This window comes from Lytechinus pictus, chromosome 2, assembly GCF_037042905.1.
Source record: "Lytechinus pictus isolate F3 Inbred chromosome 2, Lp3.0, whole genome shotgun sequence".
In the NCBI taxonomy this organism is placed as follows: Eukaryota; Metazoa; Echinodermata; class Echinoidea; order Temnopleuroida; family Toxopneustidae; genus Lytechinus; species Lytechinus pictus.
This window is the reverse complement of record NC_087246.1, coordinates 40,223,672-40,244,760: the sequence shown is the minus strand read 5'-3', so window position 1 is coordinate 40,244,760 and position 21,089 is coordinate 40,223,672. Positions and strand designations below refer to the sequence as shown.

The following is a 21,089-nucleotide window of genomic DNA, read 5'->3' as shown; positions in this document are numbered from 1 at the left end:
CTTCCTCTTTCGCTTTTGCGATGCACTGTGAACGGTTGTCAGATAAGTGTTCTCCCAAAACTTTTGCGTTTTCTCACGTTTTGGTAGCTCTTATTGCATTTTTCAGAATTTCAATCTTACTGTCTGATAATATATCACATTGTGTTCTCATTTAATTCTACTTAAGCGCGAATCTTACAAGAATTTTAGTAATTTTACGGCTTCTCGTTTTCTGATTGTGTTGCTTTGCTTCACGTCACCTGTACAGGCGGAGCGCCTATGACTTCTCCGCCCTTAGGTTCCACGCTCTTCACCTTGCATTGATAGTGTTTTTGTGCGACACCTGACTTGATTTTTCTTGTCTCGTCTTGAATTTTATTCTCGTCTTTTCTTGAATTAATTCTCGTCCTTCCTACTTCCCCCAGGCCGAATTGGTTTGGCATTGCCGATTAATTATTTGAATTGAAACTTTTTCAGCTTCTCTAACAGAGTTAGCATCTTGTTTCCTTTTTGAAGGTTGATTATCCAACATTGTTGTATTGTTTAATCACTGCCCTTGTTCTCTTAATTGATTAATTTATTTAATTAATGCGTGTGATTGATTAACAGATTAATTAGTGTCTTTGGAAAAAAAAAAATTACAGATGGACTTCTTCTGCCTTTGAAAAAAAAATTATTTCGGATGGACTTCTTAAATTTCCTTGTCTTTGGACTTTGTTTTTAGGAAGCCTTCTATTTTTTCAATTAGCGATAATTAATTCGCCTTAATTAATGTAAAAAAAATTCTTACAGGCGGGCTTCTTAATTCTGTCTGGTGTGTATGATATTAGCATGGATCCCAGGAAGCCTATTGATTTTGAGGTCAATAGGTCAAGGTCACACTGACATGCTTTCATCTTACCCTTCTGAAGTCCTTGTAAACTTGATAACTTTAGTTTAACTGAACCTAGGCTCATATAATTTGGTGTTTATGATACTAGCATGGATCCCATGAAGGCTATTGATTTTGAAGTCAAAAGGTTAAGATCACAGTGACGTGTTTTCATCTTCTTACCCTTCTGAAGTCCTTGTTAACGCGATAAATTTAGTTGAACTTAACCTAGGCTCATATACAGTACCGTAAGTAACGGTCTATTAATAGAAGCAAAAGTCGGGGGTGCGGTTTATCCACGATGATGGGTCTGAGCAGATTCGGCCTGAAAAAAAAAAAAAGTCCATTTCCCCCTGAACAAAGGTTATTCACAGGGAAATCGGTTTTGGTTTAAAACCATAGCTAACATGATATTTGATGTCTGTTATGATGATAAGCCTAGAGAAAGACTGAAGAAAATGATAATCAGCAGCCCGTCGTAACCCGTTCTGAACATGTACCGTAGACGTCTGCCATTTCACAACATCGGGTGGCCGGGTGTAGCCGCCTAGGGCTATGTCGTTTAGAGGGGTATGAGCCGCGGGTAATGGGAAGCGATTATTACGATCTTAATCAAGAATTGTCCATAAAAGTTTGATTATCAAATGCACCTACCTTCATGAAACTAATTGCGACTTTATTCTTAAGTCATTGATTCAAAGCAGCGAAGTTCCCTGGCAAAGTTCAAACAGACGCCAAGCATACTCGGTAATATTTTGTCACAGCCGAGCGAAGAGTGAGAGCTTGCGTTGTGGTTATATTGCAACTTAAGCTGGCGCTATTCATTTTATCCCCCCCCCCCCCAGCTCCCCTTAAGTCCAGTTGTGAAATTACTGCCCGCACGCCAGCTTATTTTTTTTTCATATTTGCTTTTCATAAGATACCACCAAACACGAGAGACGGCATGCACGAAAAAAAATTGCCAACTGCCAACTTTCTCTGTTTCTTGAACCTTCTTGTAATCCCGCGTCCCGAATTCATGCTCGGACATCAAATGCTAGACAAATTCTGAAAGTGGTAGTGAGGTTGTGATGCGGGAAATGTGAATGTTTCTTCCTCTCCTACGCCGGGAAAGACACGGAAGCATAATTTGATGATATCGTGATGTGATGTGCCAGTACCATATCGTACTTTGTAATGTACAAGAACGGCAGTGCTCTGTGTGTGTGTGTGTAACACTGTGAGGTGAGTGTGTAAGTGGCCAATAATGTCGGAACCTTTCTTTCTTGCTATTTGTAGATGAATTGATCAAGAACAGCAGATTTCCGTATACCGGTAATCTCTTTTGATACTTTGAAATCTTGAATGTTAATTTTCGTTTCTTGTACCTCAAATATGCATGTAAATGTGAGAAGGATTTAGAGAGAGAATGTGATGATTTTTTTTGGTGATAAGTCCAAAGTTGTGGGTGCGCTTTATAGTCTGTTACTTACGGTAATTTGGTTTGTATGATGCTAGCATAGATCTCGGCAAATTCTATTGATTTTGAGGTCAGAAGGTCAAAGGCGAATTTGCCACCTTCCACTTTTTTTGCTTGACCAATAACTCCATTTTCGATGTTACAGGCGGGCGTATTATGTGCTTGCCTTAACGACACTCTTGTTATCTAAAGTAGACATTTTCAAAGATGGTTTGATGATAATAGTGTGAGCCCCTAAAGGAAAAACACCTGTAAGTGAACTATTGACGACATCTGTAAGTAAGGGAATCAGATTATCAGTGTTATCTTTCAAGAGCCAATTTGGAATAGGATCAACGGCAAGTAGCACTTGAACATGACTTAATTACTTTGAGCAATTCTGATGGTGTGACTAAAGTAAATGAAGTAAACATACTAATTCCCTCAACTTTTATATCAAATTTTGGATCAGGAATAGAATTTAAGGAGTCAATTTCTGCTCTAATCATTTTTATTTTTTTCCACAAAAGAAAGAGGAAAATTGGGAGCTAAGTAATTGTGCTGAGTCATGAACAGGAAGATGAGGCACCTTCCTATTTAAAAGAAACTGGATAAATGTAAAAACATATTTAACTGAACTAGTGCTTAAATTTTCTTTATAGTATCCTTTGGCAGACTGAACAACATCTGTTACATGATTATTTGCTTTGATGTAAAGTTTCCGATCAGACTTGCATTCCAAGCTACGAAAATAGACTCATTGAACCATGGAAATGGGTTTCACAGGCTTTGATTTAGTTTCAGATGGAACATACATGTACATATCAATCAATTTGAAGGCTGCATGTACATCTTTGGTTTTGCAAGATTAACCTGATTTTATTAACTTGATTTCAGTTGCTCTGATTAAATATGAAGGATTTATTCATGTATTGATGATATAAAGTTCATAAAATCTTTTGAGTCAAATAAATAAGAGTCCCTCAACAAAAAAATTGTCAATCATTTGTACATGTTTCAATGGAAGTGAATAAATCAATGATTTAAAAAAAAAAGGTCATAATGATTTAAATCACGTTTGAAATCAACATGATTTGAATCAGCCAACCCTGTATCAAGTATCACTGATCATCTTGTGTGAATTTTAGGTCACATGAAAAGGTCAAAGGTTATTAAAGGATCAGTGAACTTTGACATTGTTGGGGGTATCAACCTTGAAATGTTTAATAACAAATGTTGTGTCTTTGAAATATCATAAATTTAAAAATACATGGATCTATTTCTTGAAACTCGGATATAAGAGTAATCAAGTATCACTGATGATTTTGCACAATTTTCAGGTCACCTGATTAAGGTCAAAGGTTATTTAATAGTATTTTTATAATTTTTAGAAATTATTTTCAAAGTCATGACTGCTGCTATTTTAAATTGCATAATGAAGACAAGACTATCAGAGGTGTTCCACTTGTAATGGCGTTCTGATTAAGTGTTTGTGTGTAGTTTGGGCCATATCTGCAGCAAGTAATATGTTGCGTCACTATGACTGTGTTCCTGAAAATACTTCATTTGTTACTGACAAGTGTGGTAAATGTTCCTGACAACCATCCTGTAGAGTTGGCATCTCTGTTTTGGCATGGATGAAGTCTGCCAAATCATATTTTAATTAAATTAAAGTCTATTGATGACTCTTCTATGTCTTTCCTGCAAACTTTGTCTTTTCTTTTTTATACGCCCATCTCGACGGGACGTATTATGGTATCACGCTCGGTGTTAGTCCGTCTGTCTGTCCGTCCGTTAACTTTTCCTTGTAAACACGAGAAATTCAGTTTAACTTAACCTAGGCTCAAATAATTTGGTGTGTTTGATACTAGCATAGATCCCAGGAAGCCTATGAATTTTGAGGTCAAAAGGTTAAAGGTCAAGGTCACATTGACATGTTTTCACCTTACCCTGCTGTAGTCCTTGTAAACGCGATAACGTCAGTTTAATTTTACCAAGGATCATATAATTTGGTGTGTATGATACTAGCATGGATTCCTGGAAGCCTATTGATTTTGAGGTCAGAAGATCACAGTGACATGTTTTCATCTTACCCTTCTGCAGTCCTTGTAAATGTGATAACTTCAGTTTGAATTAACCTAGGCTCATATATTTTGGTGTGTATGATACTAGCATAGATCCTAGCAATTCTTTTGATTTTGAGGCCATAAGGTCAAAGGTGAAGTCGCCACCTTCCACTTTTCTTGCTTGACCAATATCTCAATTTTCTGCTTTACAGGCGGGCATATTATGTGCTTGCCTTAGCGACACTCTTGTTTTTTACTCCAAGCACCTTTATCATGCTCTCCTTATTGTCTGTAAATCTTTGTTCTTAATAATTTTCAGTGAGGACATAGACTGTTCAGTTGGAGCTAATTCTTCTTCTGTTGCCGTGGATACTGTCTATCTCTCCAACTACATCCTTGGAATCGCTGATACTCAGAACTTCTTCTATGACAATGTAGCCTCCTATGTACTATCTACAACCCCAGCAGGAAAGACCAAGCTCACCATTGGATACAGCAATCAGGTATGAAGTGTGTTCAGTGCTTTACTTCTCAGGAATTTCCAGTAGTTTTGCCAGGTTTACGTCAAAAAAAGTCCAAAAATAAAGAAAACTTAAGATAAATTTTAGTAAAACTGATCAAGATTCTTCATGCCTTTATTTGTTTGCTCGCTCACTTGCGATATTAAAAACGGTTAGCGTTGAAAATTAGAATGAATAATTAATCTCATTTTTTCATTAAAAAGAGACAGGAAAAGAAATCTTCGCATATTTCAGGACATTTTAGTGTTCCTTTCAGGATATGAAAAGTGGAAGCACTGAGGAAAAATAGGGTATCGGCTGGGATCCATTGTCTAATTTTCAATCAATGGTAAATATCATGGTAACTGAATACAACAGCCAATCACAACCAAGGTTTTATTTGAAGATACCTTGAAAGGCACATAACTATCATTGAAGGTTTTGTGCAATGGGGCCATGGATGAAAACTCTGTTACAGTAGTGCATGAAATGATGGTATTGTGGACGTGACCGATCTAATGACTGATTGACAAAACTTAATTGATGGCATGATTTCTTTCTCTTGCAATTAGGGATTACATATACCAGCTGAAGCACTGAATGGTGCTGCTAACATCCTGCTTCAATACTTTACCAATGAGAGTTATACCATAGAAACCATCAATTATCCTCTTCCTAGGAATGCACAAAGTCAGGTGAGATGTAATGCTTTCATTAAATGATCCTAAATAAAACCCAATTACAATCCATTAAAGTGTGTGCTGTAATCTTAATACATATGTCAGCAGGATTAGTACATGTGAAAGTCTCCACAGTATACTTCTTAAATTATACAAATAACATGAAGTATAATTAGAATTTTAATAACAACGAAGTACAAGTTGAAGAAGGTTAGCATATTTCCTGGTGCTAGGCAGTGAGACCACACACAAAAAAATCAATGTAATGTTACATTCAAATTAGGTATGGTACCTTATAAATAGACTGCAGTACCAGTCATTTTTCCAAATGGTAAATTGGCCAGCCAAAAGAGGAAACCCCAGTGTGTTTGAAAATCTAGTTTCAAACAAAAATTGATGAAATTATGTTCAAGAAACTGTTTATCCAGGTGCATTGATCCACATGTCAACATGACTATCAACCAGACATGGAAAAGCCACATATTGATACCTGTAACTGTAAGTTGCTCTGTGATTATAGGGATCATCATCAATAGTAATTTTAAAAAAAATCACAGATCTGTTAAGAAAGAACATATCAAAAGGAAAAAGTTCCCTAAACATGACCAACTTGATTATGGATATTCAGTGGTGCTCGAAAAAAGTTAGTGAACCCTGCCAGAAAATGAACATGTTCAAAATGTTCAAGTTCTGCCATGTTTTCGATATTTAATTGCGAAGTGATAAAATACAACATTCAATGAAGTTTGTTTTTCTGAGCTCGCCAAACATTGTAGTGTTGTTGTCTACATTAAATACTCAGCACGAATGAGTGCATTTTGTGGTGGGGTTCAGTAACTTTTGAGCACAGCTGTATTTAGCAGCGAGAATCAGATGATTAAAAAAAAATCTATTTAACATAATTATTATAATTGTTATTGTCTTGCCTACATAGCAGACCGAGACTATAGGCGTCGCTTTTCCGAATTAAAGCAACTTAAATAAGTGATAAATAAATTGTAAATTTTTAACCAACGGCAGCCATTTTTGGCACTATCTTGGATTTGCCAGTATCAATAATTTGTTTTTCCCCTAGACCATGGAATATGAACCCAAATAGGATTCTAGGGTGGATAATGAGTGAGTTGTATCCGTTTTCAGTAAATGGCGTCCAATGACGCCATCTTGAAAATAACTACTTTCCCGGATGCGGATTTTGGTAGATTTTTAGTATGTTATTCCAGAGGTCAAATAGTACCAAAAACTGTTGAAAATCATTTGTTGTAATTTGTTCCAGGTAAGGGTATTTTTGGTTGTATATTGACCTGTCTGTTTGTGTCTTTTAGTCTGTTACAAAAATGTTAAATTTTTTGTTTAACTTGCTCTCATTTCTTTATTTCTGCATCAATTGTGTTCACACTTGGTACAAATGATCCTTAGTTAATGCCACATGTGCGTTGATGTGGATGATGAGGTCAAAGGTCATGTAGGGCTCAAAAGGTCAAATGATATGATGCCCTCACTCGGATGCTATGCTCCCTCGTACAGTTGCAATCTTTTAAGGATTTTCTTTGTATATTTGAAATAATAAAAACAGAAAAATCCACCAAGCATAACACTGAAAATTTCATCAAAATCGGATGTAAAATAAGAAAGTTATGACATTTTAAAGTTTCGCTTAATTTCAGAAAACAGTTTTATTCACATCCTTGTCGGTATGCAAATGAGGAGACTGATGACATCACTCACTCACTACATGTATTTCTTTTGTATTTTATTATATGAAATATGAAATATTTAAATTTTCTCCCTGTTGTCGTGTGAAACAACGATTAATTCCTCCCTGAACATATGCAATTAGCATTGTTTGATACTATATGGTTCAATCAAGTTGGTCCTTATTGCCAAATCTGTAAAAAATGAAATATTATATAAATCAAACAATAAAAAACAAAAGAAATAGTGAGTGATAGACATCATCGACTGCCTCATTTGCACGTCACTGAGTTGTGCTTAACTTTCTTATTTTACATCCGATTTTGATGAAATTTTCAGCATAATGATTGTTTGATTCTTCTTTATTTATTTAAATCAACATATTTTTGGGGTGGACTTGACGTTTTTAAGAAAAAAAGCGCTGCTATGCTAATCATTTCACTGTACTAATAGACCACACTGATGTGAACCTATTTATAGGGTCCCATACGTCATTTGAATTTTAAATTACTTTGAATTTCTTTTGTGTGGACTCAATATCTAGAACCAGGTAATATTGCTAAACATCTGAAGACTTGTACAAATATTGTGTAATAGACTCACACTATCAGTGCATTTATCTTCAGCACCTGAAAATCACATTGATGCAGCACTCACACTAGAAGAGACACTGCTGATATGTCTGACATTCTAAGGTGTAAAGAAAAGTCTATATTAGGTCAGTTGGTTAATGTCTGATTCGATATGGATGAATATATTGTTTTAATTGGACATTTTTTGTGTGTAACTTTTTCAGACAACATGTACTGTAACAAATTTATCAGACACTTAATATTATGTTTGTCAATATCCCCCCCCCCCTTAATTACCTTGTTTGTCTGCAGGAGGATGCAGCAGTTGCATCTACAGAGGTGTTTTATTTTGCTCTTCTTGTTCTGTTTGGTCTGGCCTTTCTCACTGCTAGTTTCATTCTATTTATTGTCAATGAAAAACAAACCAAGGTAAGGGAATTCGGTACAAATGTAGGAGTTAAATTTTGCATAGAATATGGTGTCTTTATTCTAGTTTACCCTGTTTATTTGTTAGCTTCTCTTTACTGTATGGAGAAATATTTAAAGTTAACTTGTGAATAGAAGTGCATTAGATCATTTTAAAGCTTGATTTATTTCAATAACTGGGATACGTCCCTTTAACTATTGCTATTCATCCACATGAATGCCTAACCAAAGACAATAACACACAAATTCTTGCGCGGTGACCCATCTCCCTGACCCTAGCACTATGCACACTTAATCAATCACGGCCTCATCACGTCCTCTTTTCACTTCGTGTCTTAACCGAGTAAAGACGTTCAAAGCTAATTCTCCAACATCAGAATTTTAATGCTTGGAGACTTTCTTTATTGGCATTCTTGTTTTTTATATGGCTCATTTTGTTGTTATATCAATCTGAGTCTAGGTTTAGCACACTAGCGCGAGTTTTCATGTAATTTTAGACCCTTTTGGTCTTTTACATTTGAGCTAGTTTTGCCTTCACACGTAGCTCATATGGATGGAGAGCTCGATAGAGCTTCTCCCCTGTACCTCTGGCATGCCTATTACCTTGCGTTGATAATGCTTTGAGCGGCGCTGGACTTTTTTCTTGCATTAATTGTCATTCTGACTTCTCCTCCGCATACAGTTGTCTTGCGTCACCATTTTTATTATTGTTGTTAGAAACTTTCAGTCTCTCTTCTTAAAAGTGACTGGTTTCTTGCTAGGGTGTTAATACTATCATATTGTTTTAACTGCCCTTAAAATTGGTGAGGTCTTACAGCGGTCTTCAAGATCATTGAAATTTGTCATCTCTGTGGAATGGCTCAGAAAGACCCCTCAAAGAATTCTGAAAGACTGATGGATATTTCTTGTCTCCAGGTCTTAGACTAGTCCCATAGAGATCTTTCAATGGTCTTTCAGAGATCTTTTATGTTATGCAAAAAGCGATCTTTCAGAATTCTTTCCATGGACTTTGCCTGGTCTTTCAATGGTCTTTCAATGATCTCTCGTAAGTCTTAAAGTGATCTCCGCAAAAATCTTGAGAGACTGCCGAAAGATCATTGAAAGACCATGAAGACCTTTGAAATTTCATCGAAAGACCCCTGAAAGACTGCTGAAAGACCATTTTCCTGTAAGACCGTTGTAAGGAATTTTTGTGTGTGTTGTCTTTGGTTAGGCATTTGTGTGTATGAATAGCATTGGAGAAAGGTAGTAAAAAAAATCGAGTGGATGACTTCTTCATTTCTCAAACTGAAGTCATAACACGTTATGACTCTATGGGCTGAAAAAGATCGGCGAAACAAAAAAGGTTCATCATTGCGAGTGATGATTGATGGGGAAACTACCCTTTATCACATGACCGGCTGACCAATTCTATAGCAAGATTCTTATTATGCGGACTATAATAGTATTTAAGAAACACTATTTACATTTGAATCATTGCACTTCACATTGAGAATGTTACGTTTGAGAATGATCCATATGTTGATTATCAGTGAATTTATCGAGTGATTTAGGTGATTTAGGGAATTATTATAAATTTTTGTTGAATTAGTTTTTATTTGGTATAATCATCTCATACATACAGAAATACATTCATTCATAATCATTTCTACATGTACAATATAGAATTTACAGTATGGATATACCTTTTTGATGAAAATTACATAAAACAACAACAAAATAAAAAAAAGAAGAGAAGCATAACAAAGCAAAGGGAATTATTCAGTTAGCAATCTCAGTTTGTTTAATAATAGAAGAAGAAAAAGAAAGGAGAGATATTTCCTTTTGTAAGATCACTTTGATTTTCTCTTGTCTGTTGTATTCATTGTTTGATTTTATTTGACAGCTTACCGAAGATCATATCCAATATTGAGTGAAGTTGGTGCTTAGCTCAGTCTGGTATTGGTGTATTAACTTAGATTTAATATGTCTCTCTCTCTTTGAAAAATTACATGCTGGGGATTAACACATCCAATTCATAGAATCTGCAAGAAATTTAACTTATTAATGGAGAATATTATTAGACCTCCCACCTAATAAATTTGTTCTATATCTATGAATTGGTGTATTCTGTTTTAGCTCTCAGTATTGCTCAAAAAAAGTATCTAGTTTGATAGTACTTATAAATCTCACATCTATTATTTGTGATATATGCATTTTCTCCTAACCTTATCAGTCTAAGCACCTGCAGTTTGTAAGTGGCTTAGACACCATTACCTATTGGCTGTCTAACTACTGTTGGGACGTCATCAACTATTTGGTCATCTGGATCATCATTATCGTCTTGGTTGCAGCTTGTCAGGTAGAAGCCTTTACAGGAGAAAATCTTGATAGCTTTGTAGTTGTCCTGGTAAGTGTCCCCAGGCCTCTGGTGTGCAATCCATTTTTATCTTTTCATACTTCTAGGCCCTGTTGCATAAAAGTTACCAGTATGGTAACTTTGCCATCCAGTGGTATCTTCTCTGAAATCCGTGATTCTGATTGGCTGATTAGCATTGTTACCATGGTAGTTACTATTGGATTGCAAAGTAACTATAATAGTAACTTTTGTGCAATGGTCATTTCACGATGACCCTGTTTTGAAAGGACCTTAGGTCATCATTGTCTCACCTGAACAACGTTTTTGTTTCTCTTTGTGGTAATTCCCGTAGGAACTCGGCAGGACAGCTTTTTGCTGATAAACGCCAAGCTGGTTTATAATCAATTACCAAGGAAACATTTTATGTCTAGGTTAATCAGTCACAGTGACTGACTTTAGAGACGACAGATATTACTTTTTATCAAAGTGGAGATAATGGCAGACTGGGGATTCGAACACACAACCTTGCGATTATGAGTCCAATGTTCAAACCACTGGACCACACGACCCGTGGTAGAGACTTAGTAATCACTTGTCCTGTTAGTCCATTAGTCTGTTTGAAAATTTTAAGTTTTGTTTCATAATCAGTTAAGTGTCTACGTGGTACATTTGATCCTTGGGTAATACCACATGGGTGTTCATGAGGGTGATAGGACAAAGGTCAAATGATATGAGGTCATATCTTTTCCAAAAATGTTAGTTTTTGTCTCACCTGCATAGCAGAGTGAGACTATAGGCGCCGCTTTTCCGACGGCGACGGCGGCGGCGTCAACACCAAATCTTAACCTGAGGTTAAGTTTTTGAAATGACAGCATAACTTAGAAAGTATATGGACCTAGTTCATGAAACTTGGCCATAAGGTTAATCAAGTATTACTGAACATCCTGCCTGAGTTTCATGTCACATGACCAAGGTCAAAGGTCATTTAGGGTCAATGAACTTAGACCATGTTGGGGGAATCAACATCAAAATCTTAACCTAAGGTTAAGTTTTTGAAATGTCATCATAACTTAGAAAATATATGGACCTAGTTCATGAAACTTATACATAAGGTTAATCAAGTATCACTGAACATCCTGCATGAGTTTCACATCACATGACCAAGGTCAAAGGTCATTTAGGGTCAATGAACTTTGGCCGAATTGGGGGTATCTGTTGAATTACCATCATAACTTTGAAAGTTTATGGATCTGATTCATGAAACTTGGACATAATAGTAATCAAGTATTACTGAACATCCTGTGCAAGTTTCAGGTCACATGATCAAGGTCAAAGGTCATTTAGGGTCAATGAACTTTGGCCAAATTGGGGTATTTGTTGAATTACAGCCATAAATTTGAAAGTGTGTTGGTCTAGTTCATAAAACTTGGACATAATAGTAATCAAGTATCACTGAACATCCTGTGCGAGTTTCAGGTCACATGATCAAGGTCAAAGGTCATGTAAGGTCAAAGAACTTTGGCCACGTTGGGGGTATTTGTTGAATTGCCATCATATCTCTATAAGTGTATTGGTCTAGTTCATAAAACGTGGAAATAAGAGTAACCAAGTATCACTGAACATCTTGTGCGAGTTATAGTAGTTTTCAAAATCAGCACTGCTGCTATATTGAATCGCGTGATGCAGGTGAGACGGCCAGAGGCATTCCACTTGTTGTTCAACTTGCTTTCATTTCTTTCTTTTCTGCATCAATTATGTTGACACTTGGTATGTGTGATCCTAGGGTAAAACCACATGTGTGTCTATGACGGTGATGGGATCAAAGGTCATATAGGGGTCAAGGGTCAATTGATAATGCTAAAGTTTTTGTTCAACTTGCTCTTATTTCTTTATTTCTGCATCAATTATAATGACACTTGGTTCATATGATCCTTGGGTAATACATGTATGCCCTTGAGGGTGATAAGGTTAAAAGTCACCACGGGGTTAAAAGGTCAAGTATTTGTTCTACTTGCTCTCATTTCTTTATTTCTGCATCAATTATATTGACACTTAGTTCATATGATCCTTGGGTGTTACCTCATGTGTGTCCATGAGGGTGATGAGGTCAAAGGTCAAATATATGGTTTTAAAGGTCAAATGTTTGTTATACACCCATCCTAGACAGGACGTATTATGGTATTATGCTCTGTGTCTGTCTGTCTGTCAGTTAACTTGTCCTTGTTAACGTGATAACTTCAGTTTGAGTTAACCTACACTCATATAATTTGATGTGTATGATACTAGCATGGATCCCAGGAAGCCTTTTGGTTTTTAGGTCAAACGGTCAAGGTCCCAGTGACATGTTTTCATCTTGCCTTTCTGTAATCCTTGTAAACGTGATAACTTCAGTTTAACTTAACCTAGGCTCATATAATTTGGTGTGTATGATACTAGCATGGTTCCCAGGAAGCCTATCGATTGTAAAATGTAGGTCAAAAGTTCAAAGGTCAAGAAGCCACCTTTCACTTTTCTTGCTTGACCAGTAACTCCATTTTCCACGATACAGGTGTAGGCCTACTGTAATAACCGTTGGGTAATACCATACATGTGTTCATATTGCATATTTTAGCGATCGCGATATCAGGCAAGACTTGTGGTGTGTGAACCACCTTGTTTTTCAATAGTCTTCTTGTGTATGAATTAAAAGATAACCAGTTGATTTTTTTTTCAGTTAGCCATAATTTGAAAGAAAATTGTATGTGAGGAATAATATTGAAACTCTAAATGAAGAGGAAGTTACGATTCTAGACCACTCTCAGTAATGGAAATACATTCATGCTACAGTATTATACAGAAATTTGTTCTTTCCAACTTTGTTTAGCAATGGAAAGTCATATTTGTTACATTATGACATTTTCATTTTATTTCTACTGTTGCTATTTTCTTTCTCTTTGCAGCTCCTGTTTGGATTAGCAGCAATATCATTTGTCTATCTCTTCTCCCTTCTCTTCAACTCCTCTGTGATTGCCTATGCCTTGACTGCATTTGCTCTGTCACTCATTGGTATGGTAAGTGTGAGTAGTTTTGGGCAAATTCAAAGTTATGGATAATAACATTATGTCAAAACGTCCCTATGGACTTATTCGAGGGTTCTTAAATTCGCGCTGCACACTCCATAATCACAAAGTCACTTCTTCCCCATCTGTGAATGGTTTTAATTAACATTTCAGCAAAGAAATTGTATTTTCTGATCATAATTCTACTTCTAAAGCAGCGTAATTCAATTTTGATCCAATCATGAGCTTTTGTGACATGAACATACCTGCCAACTACTACGATTTTGGCGTAATTATTACGATTTTTTGTTTTAGATTACGCCTTACGAATCGTATGTCACAAAATTACGATTTTCTGATATTCTGACTATTAAAAATAAAATGTCTACGACGACTGGACTTCAAGTCTAACAGCGCAGCCGAATCGTAATTCCAACGTTTTTTTAGCACATCGTCGCATTCTGATGTGTAACTGAGTAGATTTTCAGAATCACGGGCACGGCGCTTCAGAAAAATGCGTATCGAGTTTCAAACTCTAGATATCCCTTGTACTATTTTTTAAAGAGCTGCGTGGCACTAGGTCTCGCCGTAACTTTCATGGCAAAAAATTTCCTTTTCTATTGGATAATTCTATAAGATACCATCCTAAATTTGCAAGAAAATAAGATCGTGAGCTCTGAAGAAAATCACAGATTTTTCATTTTAGAGTAGTTTTCGGAGACTCCACTTCTCAAATCTGAACTAAGCCACTTGGTGCTCTGGAAATTTGGCACAGATCCCGCAATTTTCAGACCGAAATAAGGATTTTCTGTGTGGATTTTTGGTGAGTAACGGTCAGTGCCCGAGTGTATACATGTATTGGCGCTAATGCAGTTTCATACCCGCCTGAGTTGCGGTGATGATTGACTGTGAGCTGTGCTATGTTCAGTGGCTGAGCTGCGCTAGCGTAGCCTAGCTTGAGAAATGGTTGACATGGTGACGTTAGCTGTCAGGCTGTGATGCTTTCAATATTTCCTGTATTGACAAGCTCCAAACTGGGAGTTCACTTTGCATTTTGCTAATGCTTTTCCAGCGATTTCTGCATCAGTCACAGTGGACTCTATGACATCGAGAAAAAATTATCAAGACAAAAAAGCATCAAGCCACTAGTGAGCCAACCAGTGGAAGGTCATTAAATAGTTACCTTATGGTAGATTCGGACATGAGTGTGTAATTAATGCAGAGATTTTGATGACCGAATTCATTGTTGAACATAGTTTGCCACTCAGTGTTGCTGACCACTGTAATAATCAAGCCATGCCATTCTACTGTGCACTCCAAGGAGCTACTCAAAAAAGCGAAACAGGCAACGTCCTCATGCCTTAGGGCTTGAAGGCCTGCTGGGTAGACTTTGTGCGATCAGTAAAGGTGAGGTGGAAAATCTGAGAGCATTAAGTGTAATTATATATGAATTCATTTTTGTCTCGCCCACCAGAGGTGAAGGCGAGACTTAGGGATCCAAATGTCGTCCGTCCGTCTGTCGTCCTTCGTCCGTCCGTCACAAACCTAATGACACATAACTCCACAACTGTAAGTCGCTTTTCAACTAAACTTGGATGGTAGATGGACTTGGGGGACCTGCATGTTATGCTGCAGTCGGAGGTCACATGATAAGGTCAAAGGTCATTTTCAAGTCAACGTTAAAGTTTACATGCAAGACTCTCTTATGACACCCAACTCCTCAACCGTAAGTCGCTTTTCAACCAAACTTGGATGGTAGATGGACTTGGGGGACCTGCATGTTAGGCTGCAGTCGGAGATCACATGGTAAGGTCAAAGGTCATTTTCAGGTCAACGTTAAAGTTTACATGCAAAACTCTCTTATGACACCTAACTCCGCAACGGTAGGTCGCTTTTCAACCAAACTTGGATGGTAGATGGACTTGGGGACCTGCATGTAAGGCTGCAGTCGGAGATGACATGGTAAGGTCAAAGGTCATTTTCAGGTCAACGTTAAAGTTTACATGCAATTAAGACTCTCTTCTGAGACCTAACTCCGCAACCGTAAGTCACTTTTCAACCAAACTTGGATGGTAGATGGACTTGGGGGACCTGATTTTAATGCTGCAGTCGGAGGTCACATGGTAAGGTCAAAGGTCATTTTCAGGTCAACGTTAAAGTTTACATGCAAGACTCTCTTATGACATCTAACTCTGCAGCTGTAAGTCACTTTTCAACAAAACTTGGATGCTAGATTTACTTAGGCGACCTGCATGTTATGCTGCAGTCAGAGGTCACATGGTAAGGTCAAAGGTCATTTTCAGGTCAACATTAAAGTTTACGTGCAAGGCTCTTATGACAAGTGTTATTCCATCCCAGTCATTTCACAATGAAGTTTTGATACAATTCACGATATTTCTGGCTATTTTCATAAGTGGGCGAGACACAAAATTAGCTTTTAAGTCTTTGTTTTGGTTTATTTTTAGTGGGGGAGGGGGTGCATAAGTGTTGAAATGAGTTTAAAGTGAAGGAAAAGGGCATTCTTCCATGTTGAAAGTACCAAGAGCTCCCTACCTCGCTCGGTCGCTTCGCTACCTCAGTTCGGTCGCTACGCTCCCTCATAGTCCACGTAAAAAAAGATTACTATTTTTAGTCTTCAAAGGTTGGCAGGTATGCATTAAGCGCAACTTTTCTTTGTGGGGCGGACATCAGGGAAGGTAAAACGGAGGCTTTGCTGGCCTGGTATAGACGGCCGAGCACCAGGTAAGGACTGGGGGGATTACCGCTATTCAAAGTGTATGGGATCAATCAACAAACATGGGCAATCGACGAGACTTCTTCTTGAAAACTAAACAGATCTAAACACCAATCAAACAGCAAAAACAACTTATATTTCAAGCAAAATCATAATTCAAATACCGATCTGCAACTTAAATAAATGATCGCATTGGAACAAATTCTTGCAATGCAAATCATTTTGGACCTCAATCTGGCTTGCTTAAATTTCGCCCTCATTAGGTCAAATTATGCAGTCTCTTTGCCAAAACGATACATGCAATTGAACCGCGGTTCAGAACTTGAATTAAAATAGCTGCTCATAAATTTGCGTCTTTTTAAATTTGCGCTAGCGAAATTTGCGAAAATTTTCATTTCTACAGTGTTACCCTGGCTTTAGCCCCACAGCCTTCTACATCGTGGAGGCATTCCAAGGAATAAATTCCTGCCAGGTACCTATTCATTTTTTGAGTGCAACACAATGTGGATAAATTTCTTGCTAAAGGAAATTACGCCATGGCTGGCATTGGAACCCACGACCCTCTGTTTCAAATTCAGAAGACTAATCTACTTGGCCACAATGCTCCACAAATGATGGAACAATCCTCACTGTATGGAATATTTTTTTTTTTTTGCGATGTATATGTACCTTCCTGTCTTACATAATATTATGGGTTTGTGTCCCTCCCAGGCTGAAAGCTGACATCTATGGGGTACATTACAGAATTACTGCACTGTTCTTGTGATAGGATGCTAAATAGTTACCACCTCTGCATGTTAGTCATGGATCTATCGTACACTTTCTATAATAGGGGAATCCCTGGTGTAGTGGTCCCACCTCCATGGTATAGATATTCGGTTTGCTTATTGCATTGACATATGTGTAATGGTCATAATGATGACAGTAATAAGAAGAATGGAAATAAGGAGAACCAAAAATAACAAGAATAGTAATGGAAATTATGAGGATGGTATGATTTATTACAAGGAAAATTTAGGAGCTGATAAATATTAAGATTTGCTTCAATAATCATCATGTATCCATTTACTTTTGCTGGTTTATGCTTCATCAACTGCCCTTGAATATAGTACACAAATTTCCTCGCAATAGTGCCATGTCCAGATGAACTATAAGCATGCACTTCGGTTCATACCTTCCCCATGCTAGTAAGTGTGCTGAACTTCCTCTTTGTTTTTTCGCCCCCACGGAGTGAAGACATCACCAAGAAGTCTCTTCTTGAAAGAGCTAAGTACACTTCCAAAATATGTTTATTAGGCCTTATTTTCATGCTTCCTTTGCACCAAATTAATTGCCAACCCTTGGACACGGTGCCCATGTGAAGTCTTTATCCTCCCATAGCTTCCTTGCATAGCTTCCTCGTACTCTCTCTTGCTTGATAGCACTTTTCGATGCCCTGACTTGATTTATTCTTGTCTTTTGTAACATGATTATTTTCTCCTCAGCTTCACAGCCGGATTTTCGTGTGTCGCTTTTGTTCTCTTAGGTTCAAAACGTACATTCTTACCTCTGCTCTCCTTACAGGATTCTTATATTTAGCTCCCTTTTATAGGTTTTAGCTTGGTTTTGCTTCTCTTTTGGAGGCTTTATTATTTTTATGCCCCCGCAGACGAAGTCCAGTCATTTTCAGGTCAATGTTAAAGTTTACATGCAAGACTCTCTTATGGCACATAAATCTGCATCCGTAAGTCACTTTTCAATCAAACTTGGATGGTAGATGTACTTAGGGGACCTGCATGTTATGCTGCAGTTGGAGATCACATGGCAAGGTCAAAGGTCATCTAAGTTTACACGCAAGACTCTTATGACAAATGTTATTCCATCCCAGTTATTTCACAATTAAGTTTTGATATGATTCTGTTGCGTGCCCTCGCAAATCACGATATTTTTGGTTTTATCATAAGTGGGTGAGACACAAACTTGCTTATGCCTTGTAATAAGGGCAGTCTTAACTCCTTTTTGTGGACAGCCTGATGTTCATAGCCTCTTGTGCTACTTAATAATTTCTTGAGCAGTGCAGGTTTATCCTGACCAGCTCTATGCCTGTCTAGTATGCTTACTGAGTCAATCGACTGTACAACCGCCATTCCGTACACTGGGGAACCTCAGCTGATCTTAGATCCGGTGGAACCATTATCTGCTCGGGAGGAGATTGAAGACCGCAAGCAGGCAGACGAGGTCATGATAGACCTCTAAGCCTCCCGCCCGACAATACCTTCCATGGGGAGGCTGTTGAAAATAGCCCTAGCCTTTTCTCTGCGAGAAGGCACTCACACCCAGGCCGCAGAGCATTAGCTCCACACCCTGTCAGCTCTTGGTACTCTGCTTGGAGATGTACCACGTTTTTTGGTACTGATTCAGCTGCCTTATTGGCTCCCCAACCAAACCTGTGTAGTTGCGACCAAGAGCGCTCCTTCAACGGTAGTTCTGTCATCATACCCCCCCCCCCCCCCCCTTTCAGGGTCTGCTAGATTCCTGATGGAGTGGATGAGGAGCGAGAAACATCACGACGTAAGCCGGGTGTTTACGGGCACTCTGTACCGACAGAGTAATTGTAAATGTTTCTGTACTGACGGAGCAATCTCATAAGTTTTATTTAAGTTGATACATGCTCTCAAGCTCTGTGTTCTTTTACCCACCAGTTCCATGCCTCTCTTATCCCCTTGAATCGCGGATGGATAGAAGGCGAATGGTCATCACCTTACGCGGTTAGAATGGAATTACTATTCCACTACTACCGCTACCTGCTGGGGTGCATAACCCCTTTCTGTCGCACTTTCTGTGGGCGCCCATTCGGGGGTGCTGCCTTTAGCTCCCTAACTACATCCAGCTAGTTGGAGTTTCAGGGCGTCCTTACTCTAACTTTGCCACCCTTTGGGTGCAAATCAAAGTATGAGAAATCCGAGGTAAAGCTCTTTGTAAATTCAGGCGACTCCTCCATGGGATGGTCATGAGTTCGTCCACATCCCCTCTGTACCCTGTTTCCCGGTGGCCTTGGTCCCTGGACAGATTTGACGGGCTATGTAACACTCCTAATCAAGTCCCCTCTTAGGGGCAAGGAGCCTGAAATCTCTCCTATTTTCGCCACCCTTGCTAGGGTGCGATGGAAGAGAGGAACAAGGCATACCTCCCCTAACCTTAGGGGTAGTGCCTTCCCACCTGGCAGGTCTGAAAAACTGTGGCCCAGCAGTTGTCTTATTATCACCTCCCAAGTGGATTTAACTCTTTGTAGTTTTTGTCTCTTTCAGGAGTCTGTCAGTTGTTTTTTACCCACCAGACCCACCAGGTCGGAGCACACCAGAGTCTTGCTTCGTTGGGGTGTGTTATCTGGGAGGCTTGTGTTCAGGTCTCTGGGCTTTTAATAATAACTGGACCTGAGTATCCCTGGGCTGCAAGCCTCTTGTTGAGTTACACTTTCAGGTGTTTTCACACCACAGTGTTATACATTCCCATAGGCACTTAGTGCTTTGCCAGGGGAAGGGTACCTGTGGCTTGTTGTTGGATGACGCGGTTGCCTCAGACTCAAGCTCGGTCCTCTGCTCTAGGGTGGGGACATAATGCTAGGATACCTTGTATCCTTCTAGTTCTCCACCTATCAGAGGCCAAGCCTCCCCTCCTTTTAGGGGGAGTTTGCTGGGTCTGAGCTCATGCCTTCCTGCTTATCTACATACTTTGACGCAGTAATAAAGTTTTCCTGCAGTTCAAATCCCTTACTCTCTCCGTTTGGGTCTGAGTTTGAGGGCCAGGGTCTGGCTTCTGTTGGCAGTACATGGCCAGTCTGGATTTGTTTTTACCCGACTGCCGTCTCCACATGAGGCCCTTGCAGAGACACGTGTCTTTTCAGGCGCGGCTGTATGAGCTCACTTCAGGCTTGGTTTCCGCTGCCAGTGACAACCAGACTCTGCCTTTCCCGTGGGCTCGTAGAGCTTTGTGGTTCGAGGCAATGCTCTCTGCTTGCCGCTGCTTTCTGCGCCCGCGAGCATAGACGCCTCCCTCTCGGCGGGAGGAAGGTCCTTGCCAATCTACAGGGTACTGTTCGGCTATCGGCGCTTTCTGCTGCTTTCCTGTTGGCTCCTCTATTTTGAACTCCCATCTATTCGTCATTGTTGAGGTTGTTTGTGCCAAGCATTCTCCAAGTAGGAAGCTTGCGCCTGTTGGAGTCTAAGGTCCTTGACGCCTTAGCTTACTCTGTTTGAGCCTGTGTTAAGCTCGTCCCTTCACGATTCTTTCTATCAAGACAGTCTTCTTAATCGCATCGCTTCTGGCCTGAAACGAAGCTTGTTACATGCTTATTTTTTATGCCAGGATATTCAGAAGGGAGAGGTTTAAAATCCACCTGATTCCAACGCCTCCTTTCTTAGCCAAGAATCACACAATTTCTTCCGGCTCTGTTTCTGTCCTGGCCCTCAAGTGGTATCTTGACAAGACAAAGAATGTTCACAAATTGGAATAATTCTTTGTCTTGTGCAAATTTTTTATGCTACTTTCCGCTATAGAGTACCGAAACGATGACGTCAGTTGCCATGGTGTCATGGCGGCCTGGTTAACGAACCCAGAATAAAAGTGTTTCTCATAGGAGGAAATGGCTGTTAACGGAATGATCGCTTGCAACCTATTTTTCAGACAAGCCAAAATGTGTACAGACGATCGTCAGGTGCGACTCTGTTTAGAACCAGCTCGCCATGACACTATGGCAACTGACGTCACACTTTG

The 21,089-nt window shown here is 38.9% G+C and overlaps 1 protein-coding gene across 1 annotated transcript in view; it reads left to right on the top strand.

Annotated features, from left to right (window-relative positions):
• LOC129279713 (phospholipid-transporting ATPase ABCA3-like) overlaps positions 1-21,089 on the top strand; it is a 67,066-nt gene that overhangs the window by 37,177 nt on the left and 8,800 nt on the right. Inside the window, exons 7-11 of the mRNA XM_064095639.1 lie at positions 4,674-4,857; positions 5,427-5,549; positions 8,114-8,230; positions 10,443-10,616; positions 13,505-13,615. Of these exons, the coding sequence (XP_063951709.1) occupies positions 4,674-4,857; positions 5,427-5,549; positions 8,114-8,230; positions 10,443-10,616; positions 13,505-13,615 (709 nt within the window). The remainder of the gene's footprint in view (positions 1-4,673; positions 4,858-5,426; positions 5,550-8,113; positions 8,231-10,442; positions 10,617-13,504; positions 13,616-21,089) is intronic.